This window comes from Melospiza georgiana, chromosome 26 (genome assembly GCF_028018845.1).
Source record: "Melospiza georgiana isolate bMelGeo1 chromosome 26, bMelGeo1.pri, whole genome shotgun sequence".
Taxonomy (NCBI): domain Eukaryota; kingdom Metazoa; phylum Chordata; class Aves; order Passeriformes; family Passerellidae; genus Melospiza; species Melospiza georgiana.
In genome coordinates this window covers 4064691-4082175 of record NC_080455.1, presented here as the reverse complement: position 1 = coordinate 4082175, position 17485 = coordinate 4064691, and the positions used below count along the sequence as shown (strand labels likewise).

Genomic DNA, 17485 nt, shown 5'->3' with positions numbered 1-17485 from the left:
TAAAACTAACAAGATGCAGGGCTTCAGCACCTTGTTGGCAGCAGTGGGCTGGCTCCAGGTGCCTTTTCCAGCGTTGGGAAGTGCTTTAAACACTTTCCCCCGAAGGAGCAGCCTGAAGCACTGTGGACATGGTTCTGGGGTGGGTTTTGGGATGAATTTTCTCCCTTTCTCCCTGCAGCAGGGAGCAGCCCCTTGGACAGCCCACGGAACTTCTCTGCCAGCACCTCCATCAACTTCCCCTTCGCTCGCAGGTGAGCTCCCAGCCCCAGAGCAGTGAATATTCACTGTAAAGGTCATTCCCCCTCCAGGGAACTGTCCTGTTGATCTCAACTGACTTGTTTTGCTTTTGTTTTTGCTTTCCTTCTGCCTGCTTTCTGGCCTGGTGCTGTTTCCTCTGCCTGGTTCCTCCCACCACCCCAGCCATGCTCCTCGGACTGACAGGCAAGTACCAGGGATGGGCATGGGCTGCATTTTGGGGTGGTGTCTGCTCCACATCATCAGGGACCTTCTTTTCTAAGTGTTCGAGGCCAAACTGGGCAGGATTTGGAGCAGTCTGGTGGAGTGGAAGGTGTTTCTGCAGATGGCAGGGAGTGGGACTGGTTCTTTGAGGCCCTTTCCAATGCAAGCCCATCTGGGACTCTGTGATTCTTTATTTGCATCCCTGTGTGGGGAATTTTGCACCAGGACTGGGCTCCCTGCAGCTCTGGGAGCAGAAATATCTCTGTTCCCATGGCTGGGTGTTCAGCCTCATCTCAAACTCCTGCTGGATTTTCAGAGAATGTCCAGGGATCTCTCATCCAGATCCCCACAGAGGCAGATCCTGCTGCATACCCTCCCCTGTTTAACTAATTAATTAATTACACATGGAGGGTGGGTGGCTGAGTTTAACCCATCGATTGTCACTGGAAACAAGCCTGAGGCTCTGCTGGTTTGCACACTTGTACCAGAGGGAGCAGCCAGGCTGTGGGGTCAGGAGTTTGCTGGAGCTGCATGTGGCTCCCTGCCAGCTCCTGCTGTCCTTGACCCCACAAGGGAAATGGCAGTGGGAGGTGAAGGGCCTTGTCCTGACCTGGATGTGTCCCCATCCCTTGGAAACCTCTCCAAGAGGAAGCATTTGCCTGCGTATGAGCAGTTCCCTTCCTGTTTATGGGCAGGCTCTGCTCCCCGGCGCCTGCTGTCTCAGGATGAGTCTTTGGGAATCCCAGTTTGTCACTGAGAAAACTCCCAGCAGGCTGAATTTTGCTCTAATTAAAAATCAGACTCTTGCAGGCTTTTATTTATTTATTTTTTCCCTGTGTGAAATGGATTCAATGGAGCCCCAGCTCTGTCTCTTCACAGTGACCCTGCCCTAACCCTGTGCCTGGGGGCCTTATCCACACTATTTGCAGCCACACGCACCCTTACCCAAAACAACATTATAAAGATCATTGCCTTCTCCACTTCAAGCCACCTAGGGTTAATAATAGTTACAATTGGACTAAATCTCCCTGAACTAGCCTTCCTTCACATCTCAACCCTCTTCAAAGCCATGCTCTTCCTATGCTCAGGCTCCATCATTCATGGCCTAAACGGTGAACAAGGTATCTGAAAAATAGGGGGACTCCAAAAGATACTACCCACAACCACTGCATGCCTTACCATGGGCAACCTTGCCCTAGTAGGAACACCATTTCTAGCAGGATTCTACTCAAAAGACTAAATCATCCTACCTAAACACCTGAGCCCTTCTAACCCTTCTAGCCACATCATTCACAGCAGTGCACACAATCTGCATGACCGTATTAGTACAGACCAGCTTCGTTCAAACTCTCAGGATGAGTCTTTGGGAATCCCAGTTTCTCACCAAGAAAACTCCCAGCAGGCTGGATTTTGCTCTAATTACAAATCAGACTCTTGCAGGCTTTCTTTTTTTTTTTGCCCTGTGTGAAATGGATTCAATGGAGCCCCAGCTCTGACCCTGCTGCCTGCCACTGTCCCTGCAATGGCTCCTCTCACCTGCAAACCCCTTATTTCACCCCATCTCAGTCCATTCAGCCCCCCTCACCTGCAAACCCCTTATTTCACCCCATTTCAGTCCAATCTGAAAAGAGATTTCAGGGCTTTTTTCCTCAAGCCACGCCTGTGTCCTGCTCCCCAGGTTTTGGCTCTGATGTTGTTGGTTTGCATTTTGATGCTGGGTTTTTTCCCTGTGGGTGATTGCTGCGTTTGCTCTGGCAGGGCTGATGGCAGAAGGTGGTCACTGGCTTCGTTACCCTCCTCTGGCTATGGGACCAACACCCCCAGCTCCACGGTCTCGGTAACATTTCCTTTCTCATGCTAGCAGATGATAAGATCCTAAACCCCTCTGATTTTTGGTGAAATGCCTCCAAAGCCCCATGGTGCTGGGTTCTAAAGGGCCATGTGCTTTAGCTGCATCCTGCTTCCCAAATGAGCTTTTGAGAAACACATAAGGCTTGGCTGTGGGCTTGCAGCAACCCTGGGGGTTATGGTGTCCCATTAGAGCATCTCTGGCTTAACTTCATCCATGGGGTTACAGCATCTCTGGGTGTTACTCTGTCCTGGGGTTACAGTGTTCCTGGGGTTACAGCATCCCAGGATATCAGAGCATCCCTGGGGTTACAGCATCCCTGGGGTTACAGCATCCCTGGGCATCAGAGTATCCCTGGGAGTTACTGTGTTCTAGGGTTACAGTGTTCCTGTGGTTACAGAATCTCTGGGTTACAGCATCCCAGGATATCAGAGCATCCTTGGGAGTTACTGTGTCCTAGGGTTACAGTGTTCCTGGGGTTACAGCATCCCTGGGAGTTACTGTGTCCTAGGGTTACAGTGTTCCTGGAGTTACAGCATCCCTGGGAGTTACAGCATGCCTGGGAATTACAGCATCCCTGGGAGTTACTGTGTCCTAGGGTTACAGTGTTCCTGGGAATTACAGCATCCCTGGGAGTTACTGTGTCCTAGGGTGACAGTGTTCCTGGGGTTACAGCATCCCTGGGAGTTACAGCATCCCTGGGCATCAGAGCATCCCTGGGCATCAGAGATCCCTGGGAGTTACAGCATCCTAGTGTTACAGTGTTCCTGGGGTTACAGCATCCCAGGATATCGGAGCAATCCTGGGAGTTGGAGCATCCCTGAGCATCAGAGCATCCCTGGGAGTTACAACATCCCTGAAAATTACAGCATCCCTGGGTGTGACAGGACTGAGCTGCCTGGGATGCTGGAGTTACATGGGATGGGGCTCAGTGGAGCTTTGAGTGGGAGAATGGAGGATTTTGGGCTGGCACTGAGCAGTGCAGACCTCCCCAGCCTGCTCCTGTCCCCATTCCACACCCCCAAACCCAACCCATTCTGCCTGTCAGTATCCCAGCCTCCTCAGAGATTTCCCTCACTGTGCCGGGAAGCGCAGCCCCATCACTGATCTCCTTCCTCCCTGTCTCCCTCTCTGTCCCCAGTCATCTTCATCCTCCCAGGAGCGCCTGCACCAGCTGCCGTACCAGCCCACCCCCGACGAGCTGCATTTCCTTTCTAAGCATTTCCGCAGTACAGAGAGCGTCACGGATGAGGAGGGCAGGCACTCGCCCTGCCTGCGCCCACGATCCCGCAGCCTCAGGTGGGACACAGCTCCCAGGGCAAGGCTGGCTTGCTTTGAAACACAGGAGTCTGTTAAGGAAGGCAGGAGCCTCCCCTGAAATGGAAAATGTAAACTGCATCCCTCTGAGTTATCATATCTGAATTGTCATATCAGATATCTGAATTATCTGTGCCCATGATCCCGCAGCCTCAGGTGGGACACAGCTCCCAGGACAAGGCTGGCTTGCTTTGAAAGCCAGGAGTCTGTTAAGCAAAGCAGGAGCCTCCCCTGAAATGGACAATGTAAACCCTGTCCCTCTGAGTTATCATATCTGAATATCTGAATTATCATATCTGAATTATCATATCTGAATTATCTGTGCCCATGATCCCGCAGCCTCAGGTAGGACACAGCTCCCAGGGCAAGGCTGGCTTGCTTTGAAACACAGGAGTCTGTTAAGGAAGGCAGGAGCCCCCCTGAAATGGAAAATGTAAACCCTGTCCCTCTGAGTTATCATATCTGAATTGTCATACCAGATATCTGAATTATCTGTACCCACGGTCCCGCAGCCTCAGGTGGGAGACAGCTCCCAGGGCAAGGCTGGCTTGCTTTGAAAACACAGGAGTCTGTTAAGCAAGGCAGGAGCCTCCCCTGAAATGGAAAATGTAAACCCTGTCCCTCTGAGTTATCATATCTGAATATCTAAATTATCATATCTGAATTATCATATCTGAATTATCATATCTGAATTATCATATCTGAATTATCTGTGCCCACGATCCCGCAGCCTCAGGTGGGAGACAGCTCTCAGGACAAGGCTGGCTTGGTTTGAAACACAGGAGTCTGTTAAGGAAGGCAGGAGCCTCCCCTGAAATGGAAAATGTAAACCCTGTCCCTCTGAGTTATTATGATTTTGAATTTTTTTTTTTGTTAAATTGTTTTTTTTTGTTAAATTTGGTTAAATCCTCTTTTCCCTCTGAAAAATCTCCCGACCCTCTTTGCTACCAGAGGCAGAGCCACAACCCTGCGTGTTGCCGGCTGAAATTTCATTAAAATCAGATTAATTATCTGACAGGGGTTTGTTGGTGGTGAGATTTTCACGCAGGAGATGCCAGTTCTGCAGTTGGCACAGCACAGGCTGGGGCAGGGCTGGGGCTGGTTTTAATCACAACATTGATTATTTTATAGTGGTTAATGAGTTGCTGGCTGTTCCTGTGACTTGCTTTGCATAACGGGATCACCAGGCAGAGCCCTGGGAGGGGCAGTGTTGGGGAAGAAGGAAAACCATGTTTAATGAAGGTTGCTGTGGCCACCATGATGTTTGGTTGGGTTTTTTGTTTGCTGGTGAGCTGCAGAAAGGGCAACGATGGCAAGAAATTGTGGGATCCAGAGGAAGGGAAAGATGAGCTCGTTCTTCAAAGCTGAGGGGATGGTGGAATATCCAGAACCTCTCAGTTCTGAATTTCCAAGTGACTTGTGTTTGGGGAGCTGGTTAAGCTTCCCTAGACCACATCCCAGGGACCTCCAGTGCCTGGGAGTGCTGGCCCAAGGCTGGTGACTCCTCTTGGATGAGTTTTCACCACTTGGAACCAGGATTTAGGAGCAGGGACCAAATTGCTCTCCAGGGGTAGTGACCATTTGCACAGATGTGAATGACCTGACCCTGGTAACGCCGCCCTTCTCCTCCCTCTGCAGCCCTGGACTGACGAGCTCTTCAAAGCTGAGGGGATGATTGAACACCCAGAACCTCTCAGTTCTGGATTTCCAAGTGATTTGTGTTTGGGGACCTGGTTAAGCTTCCCTTGACCACATCCCAGGGACCTCCAGTGTTTGGGACATTGCTGGGAGCACTGGCTCAAGGCTGGTGGCTCCACTTGGATGAGTTTTCACCACTTGGAACCAGGAGTTAGGAGCAGGGACAGTGACTATTTGCACAGATGTGAATGACCTGACCCTGGTAACGCCGCCCTTCTCCTCCCCCTGCAGCCCTGGACGGACGAGTGGAACGTTTGACAATGAGGTGGTGATGATGAACCATGTCTACAAGGAGAGGTTCCCCAAGGTAACAGCCAGGACTTGAGGGATGAGCGTGTTGGTGCCTCCACGGCATCCTGGCAGTGCCTTCTCCTCCCTGTGGGAGTGTGGAATCCATGGGTAGATCATGGGGGTGTTGGGGACACTGGAGACACAACAAACCTGGGGTTTGTTATCCACACAAGCAGGCAGAGGGCTCTGGAGACTTTGGTGGAGCTTTTGCAGTCTGTTGGAAGCTAGTTCCCAGGTGGGGGCCTTGATGTGCATGTGGATATTTGAGCTGCAGGAGGTGGTGGGATGAGATTCTGGATGGCCAAACCCTGTGCAGGAGGTGGGATGACATTCTGGATGGTCAAATCAAATGCAGGAGGTGGTAGGGTGAAATCCTGACTGATAAAACCCAGTGCAGAAGGTGATAGGTTGAGATCCTGGCTTGCCAAACATAGTCCAGGATCTAGGATGAGATCCTCTATAGTCAAATCAACTGCAGGAAGAGGTAGGGTGAGATTCTGATTGATAAAACCCAGTGCAGGAGGTGGTAGGATGAGATCCTGGATGGTCAAGTCAAATGCAGGAGGTGGTAGGATGAGATCCTGACTGATAAAATTCAGCACAGGAGGTGGTGGGTTGAGATCCTGGCTGGCCAAACACAGTCCAGGAAGTAAGATGAAATCCTGGATGGTCAAATCAAATGCAGGGGGTGATAGGATGAGATGCTGACTGATAAAAACCAGTGCATGAGGTGGTGGGATGAGATTCTGGATGGCCAAACCCAGTCCAGGAGGTAGGGTGAGATCCTGGATGGTCAAATCAAATGCAGGAGGTGGTAGGATGAGATCCTGACTGATAAAATCCGGTACAGAAGGTGGAAGGATGAGATCCTGGCTGGCCAAACCAAGTGCAGGAGGTGGTAGGATGAGATCCTGGCCAGAGCCATCATGGCATGGGGACATGTGTTCCTGGCCATCACCATCCACTCTGCCCTGCAGGCCACAGCCCAGATGGAGGAGCGCCTGCAGGACACCATCACAAACTTCTCCCCGAGCAGCACCCTGCCCCTGGCTGATGGGGTGCTGGGCTTCATCCACCACCAGATCATCGAGCTGGCCCGAGACTGCCTGGCCAAGTCCCAGGGAGCTCTCATCACCTCCCGCTACTTCATGGAGCTGCAGGAGAAGCTGGAGAAGATGCTCCGAGACGTGAGTATGGAGGGGCAGTTCCCTGCCTGGTGCCACCTCGTGAGGCCACCAAGAGACTCCTGGATTCTGTCTCCACTCCCAACAGGCTCAGGAGCGTTCTGAGAGCGAGGAGGTGAAGTTCATTGATCAGCTGGTGAGGAAGCTGCTGATCATCATCTCCCGGCCTGCCCGACTTCTGGAGTGCCTGGTAAGACATGGAGGCTCCTGTCTTGTCTTTCATGGTGTGTGCCAGCCTAGAGAGGAGGCAAAGCCTCCAGGATGCCCCTGGATCTCTGGAAGTGTCCAAGGCCAGGTTGGATGGGGCTTGGAGCAACCTGGGATGGTGGAAGGTCTCCCTGATCTTTAAGTTCCCTTCTGACCCAAACCATTCTGTGACTCTGTGGTTTTCAGGTTTTTTGGTTTTTCTTTTTGGTTGATTTGCTCAATTTCTAAAGCAGTGACCTCGTGCTGTGGTTCCTGATGAAATTTTCATCTCCCTTGGTTTTCCTTCCAAGGCCAACTCACTACAGAACTGCATTTTTTTTTTCCATCACCCATGACCTGGAGAATGACAAGGGAATGATGCATCCATGGCCTGTCCCCAGTCACAGGTGTCACCTGCAAGGCTTAGAGTGAAAATGTCACTTTGCAAAATCTCTCTTCTCAACTGTGCTTGGTTTTCCCCATCCAGGAGTTTGACCCGGAGGAGTTTTACCATCTCCTGGAAGCTGCAGAAGGACATGCCAAAGTTGGACAGGGAATAAAGACTGATATTCCCAGATACATCATCAGCCAACTGGGGCTCGTCAAGGACCCACTGGAGGGTAAGGAACCACTCTGAGGTCTGCAGGAGGATGTGGACTCCCAGTTTGTCCACTGGTGATCACAACTGAGCACTGGGGGGTGTCAGGGAGCCATGTAGGGCTGAGCTGGTGTCATGGCAGAGAGGTCACAGCAGGACCAGGACGATGGCCAAGTCCTTCTGGCCAGCCCCACATCCCTTATTATTGCTTCCAACACGTTCAGCAAAGCAGATTAAGCTCAAAAACACTTAATCCGTGGCCCTGGGGGGTGAATCATAATCCCTGGAGAACGCAGGAATGACTATCAAAAAAAAAAAAAAAGAATTATATAAATGTTTAACCTTGTGTTGAACCTCTTAACGTCATGACCTGAATTTCTCCATAGGATAGCTCAAGCAAAGCATGTGGCCAAATCCCCACGGGGTCTCCGGGTTGGGGGGGAGAGTGGTTGGGCAGGGGGTGATTTTGGTGGGTGTTGATCATGAGGAAAGTGAAAACCATCCCTGTGATCTGCAGAAATGGGGCAGCTGGATCACTTCGACAGCGGGAACACCATCACACCGGAGAATGATGACACCTGTGAGGTGAGCGTGGTCCCACTGCCTGTCCCACCTGTTGCCTCCAGCTTCCTCCCACCTCACCCCTCACCAGAGCTCCTGGCAGCTGTCCTAGGCTGGGAGCTATTCATTTTGGATTGTCCCCAGAGGTGGTTGATGTACTCAAGGGGAAGATCTCACAGTCCCTCATTTGGCTTCTTGAGTGGACAGAGCTCAGAGGGGGCTCATGATCTGCAGAGCATCTCAGGCTTCTGCTTTGGGGTTTGACACTAGGGAGGGCTCTGGCAGAAGGAAGCTTTTGGAGGTGGTACATGATGGTGCTGGGTGAATTCCTCCTTCATTAAAAACCTGTGTGTTCCTCAGAGCCAGCCTTCAATCCCTGTGCCACGGAGGAAGCCCTGTGAGGGGGACTTTGAGACCATCAAGCTGATCAGCAACGGGGCTTACGGGTGAGTTGAGGAGCTCCTACCAGTTGTTTCCATCTGTAAACAACTCCAAAGCCTTTCTTTGTCCGTGCCCCATGGTGTGGTGGCTGGAGGATTTGTGTTGAGGTCTGGATGTTCCTCCAGGGCCGTGTACCTGGTGAGGCACAGGGAGACGCGGCAGCGCTTCGCCCTGAAGAAAATCAACAAGCAGAACCTCATCCTGAGGAACCAGATCCAGCAGGTGTTCGTGGAGAGGGACATCCTCACCTTTGCTGAGAACCCCTTCGTGGTCAGCATGTTCTGCTCCTTCGAGACCAAGCGGCACCTCTGCATGGTCATGGAGTACGTGGAAGGTGAGAGCAGAGCTCGGGACTGGACGGTGCAGGGAGGAGGGGAGGATATCAAAGCCTGAGCATCAAGGACACCACCTGGACATCTCCTGCCCTGCTGTGCTCCAGGGAAGCACAAGGAGATGATTTTGTGGTCCTGATCTCCATGATGAAGGTGGTGACTGTGGTCACCTAGGGAAGCATGGTCACCTATGGGAGTATTTGTGCCCCGTGCCGGGGGATCAGCTGCTCGGAGGGGCTGGTGGGAGCCTGCTGGTCCTGCTGACCTTGCTGCATTCCCTGAGCCCCCTGTGTCCCCACAGGGGGGGACTGTGCCACGTTGCTGAAGAACATGGGCCCCCTGCCCGTGGACATGGCCAAGATGTACTTTGCTGAGACCGTTCTTGCCCTGGAGTATCTTCACAACTACGGCATCGTGCACCGGGACCTCAAACCTGACAAGTGAGCCTGTGGGGCAGCTCTGAGCAAGGATGGGGCTTTGAATGGGGAAGGGAAAGCCAAGAGGGAAGGGCAGAATGGGTTTTGTTCCCCAGAGACTGGTTCTGTGCTGTTGCATCAGGACCAGAGGCCCTGGGGTGCGGCTGGTCCATCTCAGGTCTCGCCAGAAGCAACCAGCAGCGTTGTGGGGTGTCTGTCTTCTCCTGCAGTTTGCTCATCACCTCCATGGGCCACATAAAGCTGACAGACTTTGGTCTGTCAAAGATTGGCCTGATGAACATGACCACGAACCTCTACGAAGGGCACATGGAGAAGGACACGCGGGAGTTCATGGACAAGCAGGTACGAGCTCCTGCTCCACGTGGCTGACCTGCCATCCCTGATAACCTCAGGATTTGTTGCAAAGGTCACTGCAGAGGTGTGAGCCCCTGCTTCCCACACAGGTGTGCGGCACTCCGGAGTACATTGCCCCCGAAGTCATCCTCATCCAGGGCTATGGGAAGCCCGTGGACTGGTGGGCCATGGGCATCATCCTCTACGAGTTCCTGGTGGGCTGTGTCCCCTTCTTCGGAGACACCCCCGAGGAGCTCTTCGGGCAGGTCATCAGTGGTGAGTGTCAGTGTTCCTAGCAGCCAAGGCTCCTCCTTTAACACGTGGGAAGCTCCATTCCTTCCTGTCACCCTCGCTGAGCAGTGAGGAGGCTCCTCAAGCTTTGACTCCCCATTTTGGGAGGGCCCTTCCCCTGCTGCAGCTCCTGGGAGACTTTCCTGCTGCCCAGAAGTGTCCAAACCCTTCCAGCCACCCCTTTTCATTTTCCTTTTTCCTTGCAGATGAAATTATGTGGCCAGAAGGGGACGAGGCTCTCCCTGCAGATGCCCAGGACCTGATCACACGGTTGCTGAGGCAGTGCCCCCTCGAGCGCCTGGGCACTGGTAAGCATGGCAGCCCCCTTAGGGGCACCTTGATTCCCATCAAATTTGTGTGGCTTTGAGTCCAAAGCATGTCCTGCCATGCTGAGGGTGCTCAGAGGAAGTGTCCTGCTTCACAGGGCTCCTGTGTATCTTTTTTAAGCTGTTTGCTCTGTGTGGAGGGCAGACTGTGCTGTTTGGGGTGGCAGTGGGAGCCCCCTGGATCCTGCCCCATGCCCCTGATGTGGGTTTCTCTGCCTGGCAGGAGGTGCACACGAGGTGAAGCACCATTCCTTCTTCCTCCATCTGGACTGGAATGGGCTGCTGCGGCAGAAGGCCGAGTTCATCCCCCAGCTGGAGTCAGAGGATGACACCAGCTACTTTGACAGTGAGGCCAAATCCATCCCTCTTCCACCTCTGCCAATCCATTATCCCAGCTGCACTTTGGATGCTCCTATGGGGGATGAAAATCTCCTGGGTGAAGCTGGTCGCTTTACAACCCAAATCACAAAACATATGCAATCCTCTTTGCAGGCTGCTCACCCTTACCTGCTTCCTCCCCCAAAACTCCCCTGGGATTTGGGGCTTGGCTGTCACGCTTTGGGGCCCTGCTGCAGGCAGGATGTGGGGTGCTGCAGGCAGGGTGACATCCCTTCCCCTCTTGCTTTCAGCTCGCTCCGAGAGGTATCGTCACTTGGACTCAGAGGATGAGGAAACCAACGATGAGGAATCATCAGTGGAGATTGGGCAGTTCTCCTCCTGCTCCCACCGCTTCAGCAAGGTGCTCCAGCCCCTCCTGCAGCATCCCAAATGCTGTGGCACCACAAACGGCGTGGCTGTGCTGAGCATCGCCGTCTTGGTGACACCACAGCACCCAAACTCCCAAATTTCTGCTCCTTGCTGATGGTTCCTCTCCCTCTCAGGTGTACAGCAGCTCAGAATTCCTGGCAGTCAACTCCACCCTGAGCCTCTCCTCCTCTGACCGGAGTCACTGCGATGACAAGGAGGAGCGGTGGGACCGGCACTCGGGGGATGAGGACAGGAGCAGGCCAGCGGGCACCGAGCCCCGGTGAGTGACCAGGGGGCTGCACTGCTGGGGTGGGCTCCTGACGGTGCCCAGGGCTTGTGTCAGCACCGAGGGTTTGTGCCAGCATTGGGGGTTTGTGTCAGGACCAAGGGTTTGCACCAACACTGAGGGTATGTGTCAGGATCAAGAGTGTGCACTGACACCATGGGTTTGTGATGGCACTGAAGGCTTTGCGTCAGGACCAAGGGTTTGTGTCAGCACCAAGGGTTTGTGCCAACACTGACCGTTTGTGTCAGGACCAAGGGTTTGTGTCAGCACCAAGGGTTTGTGTCAGCACCAAGGGTTTGTGCCAACACTGACCGTTTGTGTCAGGACCAAGAGTTTGTACCAACACTGAGGGTTTGTGCTGGGATCAAGGGTTTGTGCTGACACCACGGGTTTGTGATGGCACTGAAGGGTTTGGTTATTTCTGAGGGGTCAGTGGGATGTGTCCTGGGGGTGCTGCAGCGGCTCAATGCCATCTGCCTTGCCCACCTTGGCTCATCCTGATCCCTCCTTCTCTTCCCCACAGCCTGCGCTCCTGGACGTCCGGCAGCTCCAGCTCCCGGCACGAGCGGAGCCGCAGCCCCACGGCGCTGCCCAGCACCCTCAGCCTGGACACCATGCCCAAGTTTGCCTTCTCCTCGGAGGATGAGAGCCCTTGTGTGGCGTCCAAGCCAGAGAGACCCAAGTTTGTGGTGGGAGACTCGGACGCGGGGACTGGCGGCGCGGTGAAGCAGTCGGCGTTATCCGGTGAGCAGGCTGCGGGCATTGTGCGGATCTCTGGGGACAACCAGGGTCCTGCAGTATTGGGATTAAATCCCAATATTGCTGGATGGAACGTGCCTGGGCTTGTCTGACCCTTGCTGCTTGACCAAGGATGGCAGCTGTGGTGGTTTGACCTCAGAGACACCTTTGGCTAACTGGATGCTGCAGCAAAAGTGAGGGTGCCACCTCAGGGGTCTCTTCCCTGACTGATCCATCCCCAGGATGGAACTGCCTCACGTTGGGTGCCAATATATTGAAATTAAATCCCAATATAGCCAGATGGGTCGTGCCTGGGCTTGTCTGGCCCTTGCTGTTTGACCAAGGACGGCAGCTGTGGTGGTTTCACCTCAGAGACACCTTTGACTGGCTGGATGTTGCAGCTGGCACTAGAGACAAGTCCAGGCATGCAGGAACTCAGGTTTACCTCTGGCAGAAAGGCTTTAGGTGAAGTGAAGGAAAAAGAGCCTGGTTCTGCTGGAGGGTTTCAATCCAGAGCTTTTTTCCTGGCACACAGGCCTCTGAATGCAGCAACAGCTCCAACAGAACCAAGGCCACATGGTTGCTGTGTCTTTTTAACCCCAGAAAGAGGCGGAGGGAAGGGGGAGGGATCCCATCAACCAGGTATGAAAGGGGAAGTCTCAGAGGACAAATGACACCTGGATAGCCCAATGTCCCCAGGGCTGAGAGGCATCTTTTGAACTCTGCCAATCACACGATGCCCTTGATGGAATGTTAAGATTGATGGACTGCACTTAGCAGAGGCAAGGGAGGGGAAGGGAGGGGTTATTGGCACTCCTGGGTAAAGAACCGGGATACTGACATAGGCTAATGCATCACACTGCAACACTGCAGGGCACGGGGTGGCTTCTCCACATCCCCAAACCTTCCCTCCTCCCCTCCATGCAGCCGATCTGGTGAGCCTGAACCGCATCCGCCTGCGCAGCAACAGCACCGGCACCAAGAACTCGACCCCGCGGAGCCTGGAGCCCAGCGGGGGCCGTCGGCTCAGCACCCAGAAGGATGTGCCGGACAGGCAGAGAGCCTCCCTGGGCAGCCGTGTGCCCAAATCTGCCTCCGTCTCAGCCCTGTCCCTCATCATCACCTCAGGTCTGTGTGCTGGCTGATTCACCCTGCTGGATTGGCCACTGCCGCGTGGGTTTGCCGGACTGAGGTGGCTCCTTCTGCTTGCAGATGACTTTGGTGGCAGCGCCCTGATGAGCCCCATCTCCCCTCACTCCCTCTCATCCAACCCCTCTTCCCGGGACTCCTCCCCGAGCCGAGACTCCTCGCTGGCCATCGCCAGCCTGCGGCCGCCCATCATCATCCACAGCTCGGGGAAGAAGTACGGCTTCACCCTGCGCGCCATCCGCGTCTACATGGGCGACAGCGACGTCTACACCGTCCACCACATGGTCTGGGTACGTGCCCTGGGGTCTAGAGGTGCTTTAAACCCCAGGAGGGAGCTGGGATCCAAATAGAACCGCTCTGTTTGTGTTGCAGAGCGTGGAGGAGGGGAGCCCTGCGCAGGAGGCCGGGCTGAGGGCTGGAGATCTCATCACACACGTGAACGGAGAGTCCGTGCTGGGTTTGGTCCATCGGGACGTGGTGGAGCTGCTGCTGAAGGTGGGTGACCAGAGCCACTCTGCTCTCCCAGGACATGAATTCATCATTGCCTTTGCTGGCAGCTGAGGCAGGAGCTAGCTCAGATCTGTTGCTGCAAAGATTTGTTTTCCATCCCCCAGAGTGGGAATAAAGTGGCCCTGAGGACCACTGCCCTGGAAAACACCTCCATCAAAATCGGTCCTGCAAGGAAAAACAGCTCCAAGACAAGGATGGCACGGAGGAGTAAAAAGAGCAGGAAAAGGGATGGCCAAGACAGGTAGGTAAAACTGGGACAAAATGGCATTTATCCCACTGTGTGGGGTACTGGGAGAATGCTGGGGATCTGCCATACAGGGTGTCCAGTGGGGTCTGGTCCTGCTGCCACAAGGTCAGCACACTTGAGACTGACAGCTTTAAGGAGAAGCCAAATTATTCCTGTCCCCACAGCAGGAGAAAATCCCTTTTCAAGAAGATCTCCAAGCAGTCGTCGGTGCTGCACACCAGCCGCAGCTTCTCCTCTGGTCTCCACCACTCTCTGTCCTCCAGTGAGAGCCTCCCGGAGTCCCCCACGCACAGCCTGTCCCCGGGTCCCACCACGCCGTGCCGCAGCCCCGCTCCTGACCTGCCCTCAGGTACCCCAGGGGGGGATATTGGCTCGGGGCAGGGCAGGATGCTGCGTGTCCCTCGGGGAGGCCGCGTCCCTCCAGCCCTACAGTGACCTTTTCTCTTTGTACGGCAGATGCTGTGTCCCCTCAGAGCACCTCTCCCTCCTCCAGCACCCCAACGTCACCCGCCGGCCACGTGCGCCCCAGCTCCCTGCACGGGCTGGCCCCCAAACTGGGTGGGCCGCGCTACAAAGTGGGACGACGCAAATCCACCAGCAGCATCCCCCCCTCGCCCCTGGCCTGCACCCCTTCCTCGGCCCAGCGCCCGCCTTCCCCGCAGCGCTCCCCGTCTCCGCTCCACGGGTACCCCAAAACGCCCCATTCCTTCCAGGGCAAGACCCTGTCCCCCCCCACCATCGTCCGGCAGAGCTCCCGGCCCCGCAGCGCCGACTGCCCCCGCTCCCCCCTGCTCAAGCGCGTCCAGTCGGCCGAGAAGATCGTCACCATCCTGGCCGAGAAGAAAACCGGCGGCCGCAAGCTGGGCCTGGAGGTGATGTCCTCGCTGGATGGGGAGGCCATCGCCGAGGGGGACGCGCTGTCCTACCCCGGGGAGCACGGGTACCACCCCGGCAGCTCCCGGCTGGCCGAGCGGCACGAGCGGGACCAGGAGATGGTGGTGATGCGGCGGCTGAACCTGTCGGAGCGCAGGGACTCGTTCAAGAAGCAGGAGGCGGTTCAAGAAGTGAGCTTTGACGAGCAGGAGACGGCGGCAGGAGGTGAAGATGGTGGCAAGAGCGAGGAAGGGCAGGGCACGGCCGGTGCGGAGCTGCTGCCGAAGCTGAAGCCCGGCACGGTGCCGCAGATCGCGGTGCAGGGCTCGGAGAGCGACGAGCAGGAGCCGGCGGTGCCCGAGTGGGAGTGCCAGGGCTCCTACCCCATCAGCAGCACGGAGCAGCCCAGCAGCATCATCTCCTTGCCGTGGTGGGATGGGTGTGAGCACCGGGACCGTGGCTCCCAGCAGCAGCAGCAGCAGCGGAACTGTGGGCAGGGCTCACCCGGCCACTGGCAGGTGCCAGCACAGGGCCAGGAGCCAACGGGGGCTCATCTCCCGGCTCCCCGGGGCTTGTGGAGCGGGGCCAAGCACGCCTGAGCCCCATGCAGGCACCAGGGATGGCTCAGGCTCCCTGCAGCATCCCCAGCACCCCGTTCTGTGCGGCAAATCCATGAGAAAAATGTCCCCGGAGCCACTCTGGACCCTGGCCGGGCCGGCTGTGCCCCGGCTCTCCGGCCCCCTGGAAGGCTTTTTGTACTCCCTGAAAGATGCTCATATTTTTATAGAGACGCAGGAGCTTTTCCGGCAGCGGCGTTTCCCCAGCTGGGCCCCAACCTCTGTGTACAGAAAAGGACTCGATGCAAATATTCCTTAATTAATTTATTACTTTTTATAAGCTAAACGGGCAGTGCAGGACTGTCGCAGGGGCCAACCCAGCTCTGGGAGTCCCAGCCTTTCCCGTGCGTCTCCCAGCCCACTGTTTTCTAACCCACCTGCTTTTCCCTACTTTTAAACTCCAATTCTAGCTGGAAACACTCCAAATCTCCTAAGAACCCCATAACTCTAATATTTAAAATTAAAACAAAACCCCAAGTCCACAGTAACATCCCTGAAATGCTGGGATACAGAGGGGAGGATATTCTTTGCATATGGATCATCAGATGATGAGCAAATGGATCATTTTATAAGCTTATAGAAGGTATAAAAAGGGTTTAATTAGTTTATTTGGAGATTTTATAGCCTCCATTTGGCCCTTCTAGGTGGGGAAAACTGAGACATTCCCCAGATGGGAATATCAATGGGACTTTTAGGGTCAGTTTTTGCTCTTTCAAAAATCCCATGATGTTGGTGGGTCAGTGCACATACACTTACAAAATCCCAATTTAATTTATCTTTTTTTTTTTTTTTTTTTTAATTGCCCTAACCCAGTGAGCACCTGTGCTGCTTCACTTGTAATTTGGGAATTTCACCCCCTTCTTTCCCCCCTCGTTGCTCTCTATCCAACAAACAACAGCTCAACCCAGCATTTCTCCCCCGTTTCTACCGTTTCCTGGCCTATAAACGTTTCCATTTGTTGATGCATGTTCTGGCCTCCCCTCCCCTGCCGTGGGTTTGGTGACAGGGGCACATCCCTGGTTTGCCAACCCCGCTGCCATCAGGTGTCACCGTTACCCCGGTGGATTTTTGGGCTGCGTGTTGGATTCTTTTGTGCACGTGTGGTTTGTGCCAGGCTCCGTACCCCGCTTCTCCCGTTCAACTGGTGCTGTTAAACCCCCCCAAAAATGAGCAACCAGAGCTGTTCCGTGTTTCCTTTGCTTCTCCCTCCTCTCTCTGTAGGAAGGTCTTGGGAAGGCAGCGGGGTTTTGGGGAGACACCGGGCACCCCCGGTGGCATGGAGGGGCTTGGCTGCACACTGGTGGCGTGGGTAGGGTGGGAAGAGGAATTTTTTAAAGTGGGAAATGTCTTAAAAGCCGAGGGGACTGTGTGTTCCTGCCCAGTGCCCGGCTCTGTTCGTACCTTCGGGAAGTTTTATGTTGGATTAAAATCGTCCCTTGCGCTGAGTGTGGTGTCCAGTGGCACTGGAGAGTGCAGGGCAGCGAGTGCCCGCTCTGGGGGTGATGGCAGGGGGTGAACGGGGTGCCAGCACAGCTGGGAGGGGAGGGAGGGGGCCCTGCAGTGGCACTGGGAGGCTGGCACCCAGCCTGGCTCTGGTACCGGTCCTGGTGTGCTGGTGCCCGGAGCAGCGTCCCACACCCCAGTGACCTGTGCCCAGGGCAGTGCCCCGTGCTTGGTGCCACACCCCACTCCAGGTATGCCCCATTCCCAAATCCCTGCCCCATTCCCAAAGCCCTGCCCCGTTCCCAAATCCCTGCCTCATTCCTAAATCCATGCCCCACTCCCAAATCCATGCTCCATGCTTTGTCCCTGTGCCGTGCCCGATGCCCCATGCCCAGTGCAGTGCCCTGTGTCCGGTGCTGTGCCCAGTGTCCAATGCCCAGTGCAGGGCCGGTGCTGTGCCCTGTTCCTGGTTCAATCCTGGTTCAATTCCAGTACAATCCCAGTGCAATCCTGGTTCAATTCCGGTACAATCCTAGTTCAATCGTGGTTCAATTCTGGTACAATCCCGGTGC

General features: G+C 54.9%; 1 protein-coding gene across 3 annotated transcripts in view; it reads left to right on the top strand.

The window, feature by feature from the left end:
* The window catches only part of MAST3 (microtubule associated serine/threonine kinase 3), a 33314-nt gene extending 16399 nt beyond the window's left edge, over positions 1 to 16915 (top strand). For 2 of the 3 annotated variants that reach the window (XM_058040684.1, XM_058040683.1), the window contains 25 exons: positions 179 to 251; positions 421 to 441; positions 2218 to 2296; positions 3450 to 3607; positions 5555 to 5630; positions 6592 to 6801; positions 6887 to 6988; positions 7472 to 7604; positions 8100 to 8167; positions 8504 to 8589; positions 8710 to 8918; positions 9218 to 9356; positions 9563 to 9695; positions 9797 to 9962; positions 10184 to 10285; positions 10527 to 10649; positions 10933 to 11042; positions 11185 to 11330; positions 11860 to 12080; positions 13002 to 13202; positions 13287 to 13513; positions 13596 to 13718; positions 13838 to 13974; positions 14145 to 14329; positions 14437 to 16915. In XM_058040684.1, the coding sequence (XP_057896667.1) occupies positions 179 to 251; positions 421 to 441; positions 2218 to 2296; positions 3450 to 3607; positions 5555 to 5630; positions 6592 to 6801; positions 6887 to 6988; positions 7472 to 7604; positions 8100 to 8167; positions 8504 to 8589; positions 8710 to 8918; positions 9218 to 9356; positions 9563 to 9695; positions 9797 to 9962; positions 10184 to 10285; positions 10527 to 10649; positions 10933 to 11042; positions 11185 to 11330; positions 11860 to 12080; positions 13002 to 13202; positions 13287 to 13513; positions 13596 to 13718; positions 13838 to 13974; positions 14145 to 14329; positions 14437 to 15452 (4244 nt within the window). In that variant the 3' untranslated portion in view covers positions 15453 to 16915. The remainder of the gene's footprint in view (positions 1 to 178; positions 252 to 420; positions 442 to 2217; positions 2297 to 3449; positions 3608 to 5554; positions 5631 to 6591; positions 6802 to 6886; positions 6989 to 7471; positions 7605 to 8099; positions 8168 to 8503; positions 8590 to 8709; positions 8919 to 9217; positions 9357 to 9562; positions 9696 to 9796; positions 9963 to 10183; positions 10286 to 10526; positions 10650 to 10932; positions 11043 to 11184; positions 11331 to 11859; positions 12081 to 13001; positions 13203 to 13286; positions 13514 to 13595; positions 13719 to 13837; positions 13975 to 14144; positions 14330 to 14436) is intronic. The other variant, XM_058040685.1, reaches the window with a different exon arrangement.
* Positions 16916 to 17485: the final 570 nt, after the last annotated feature.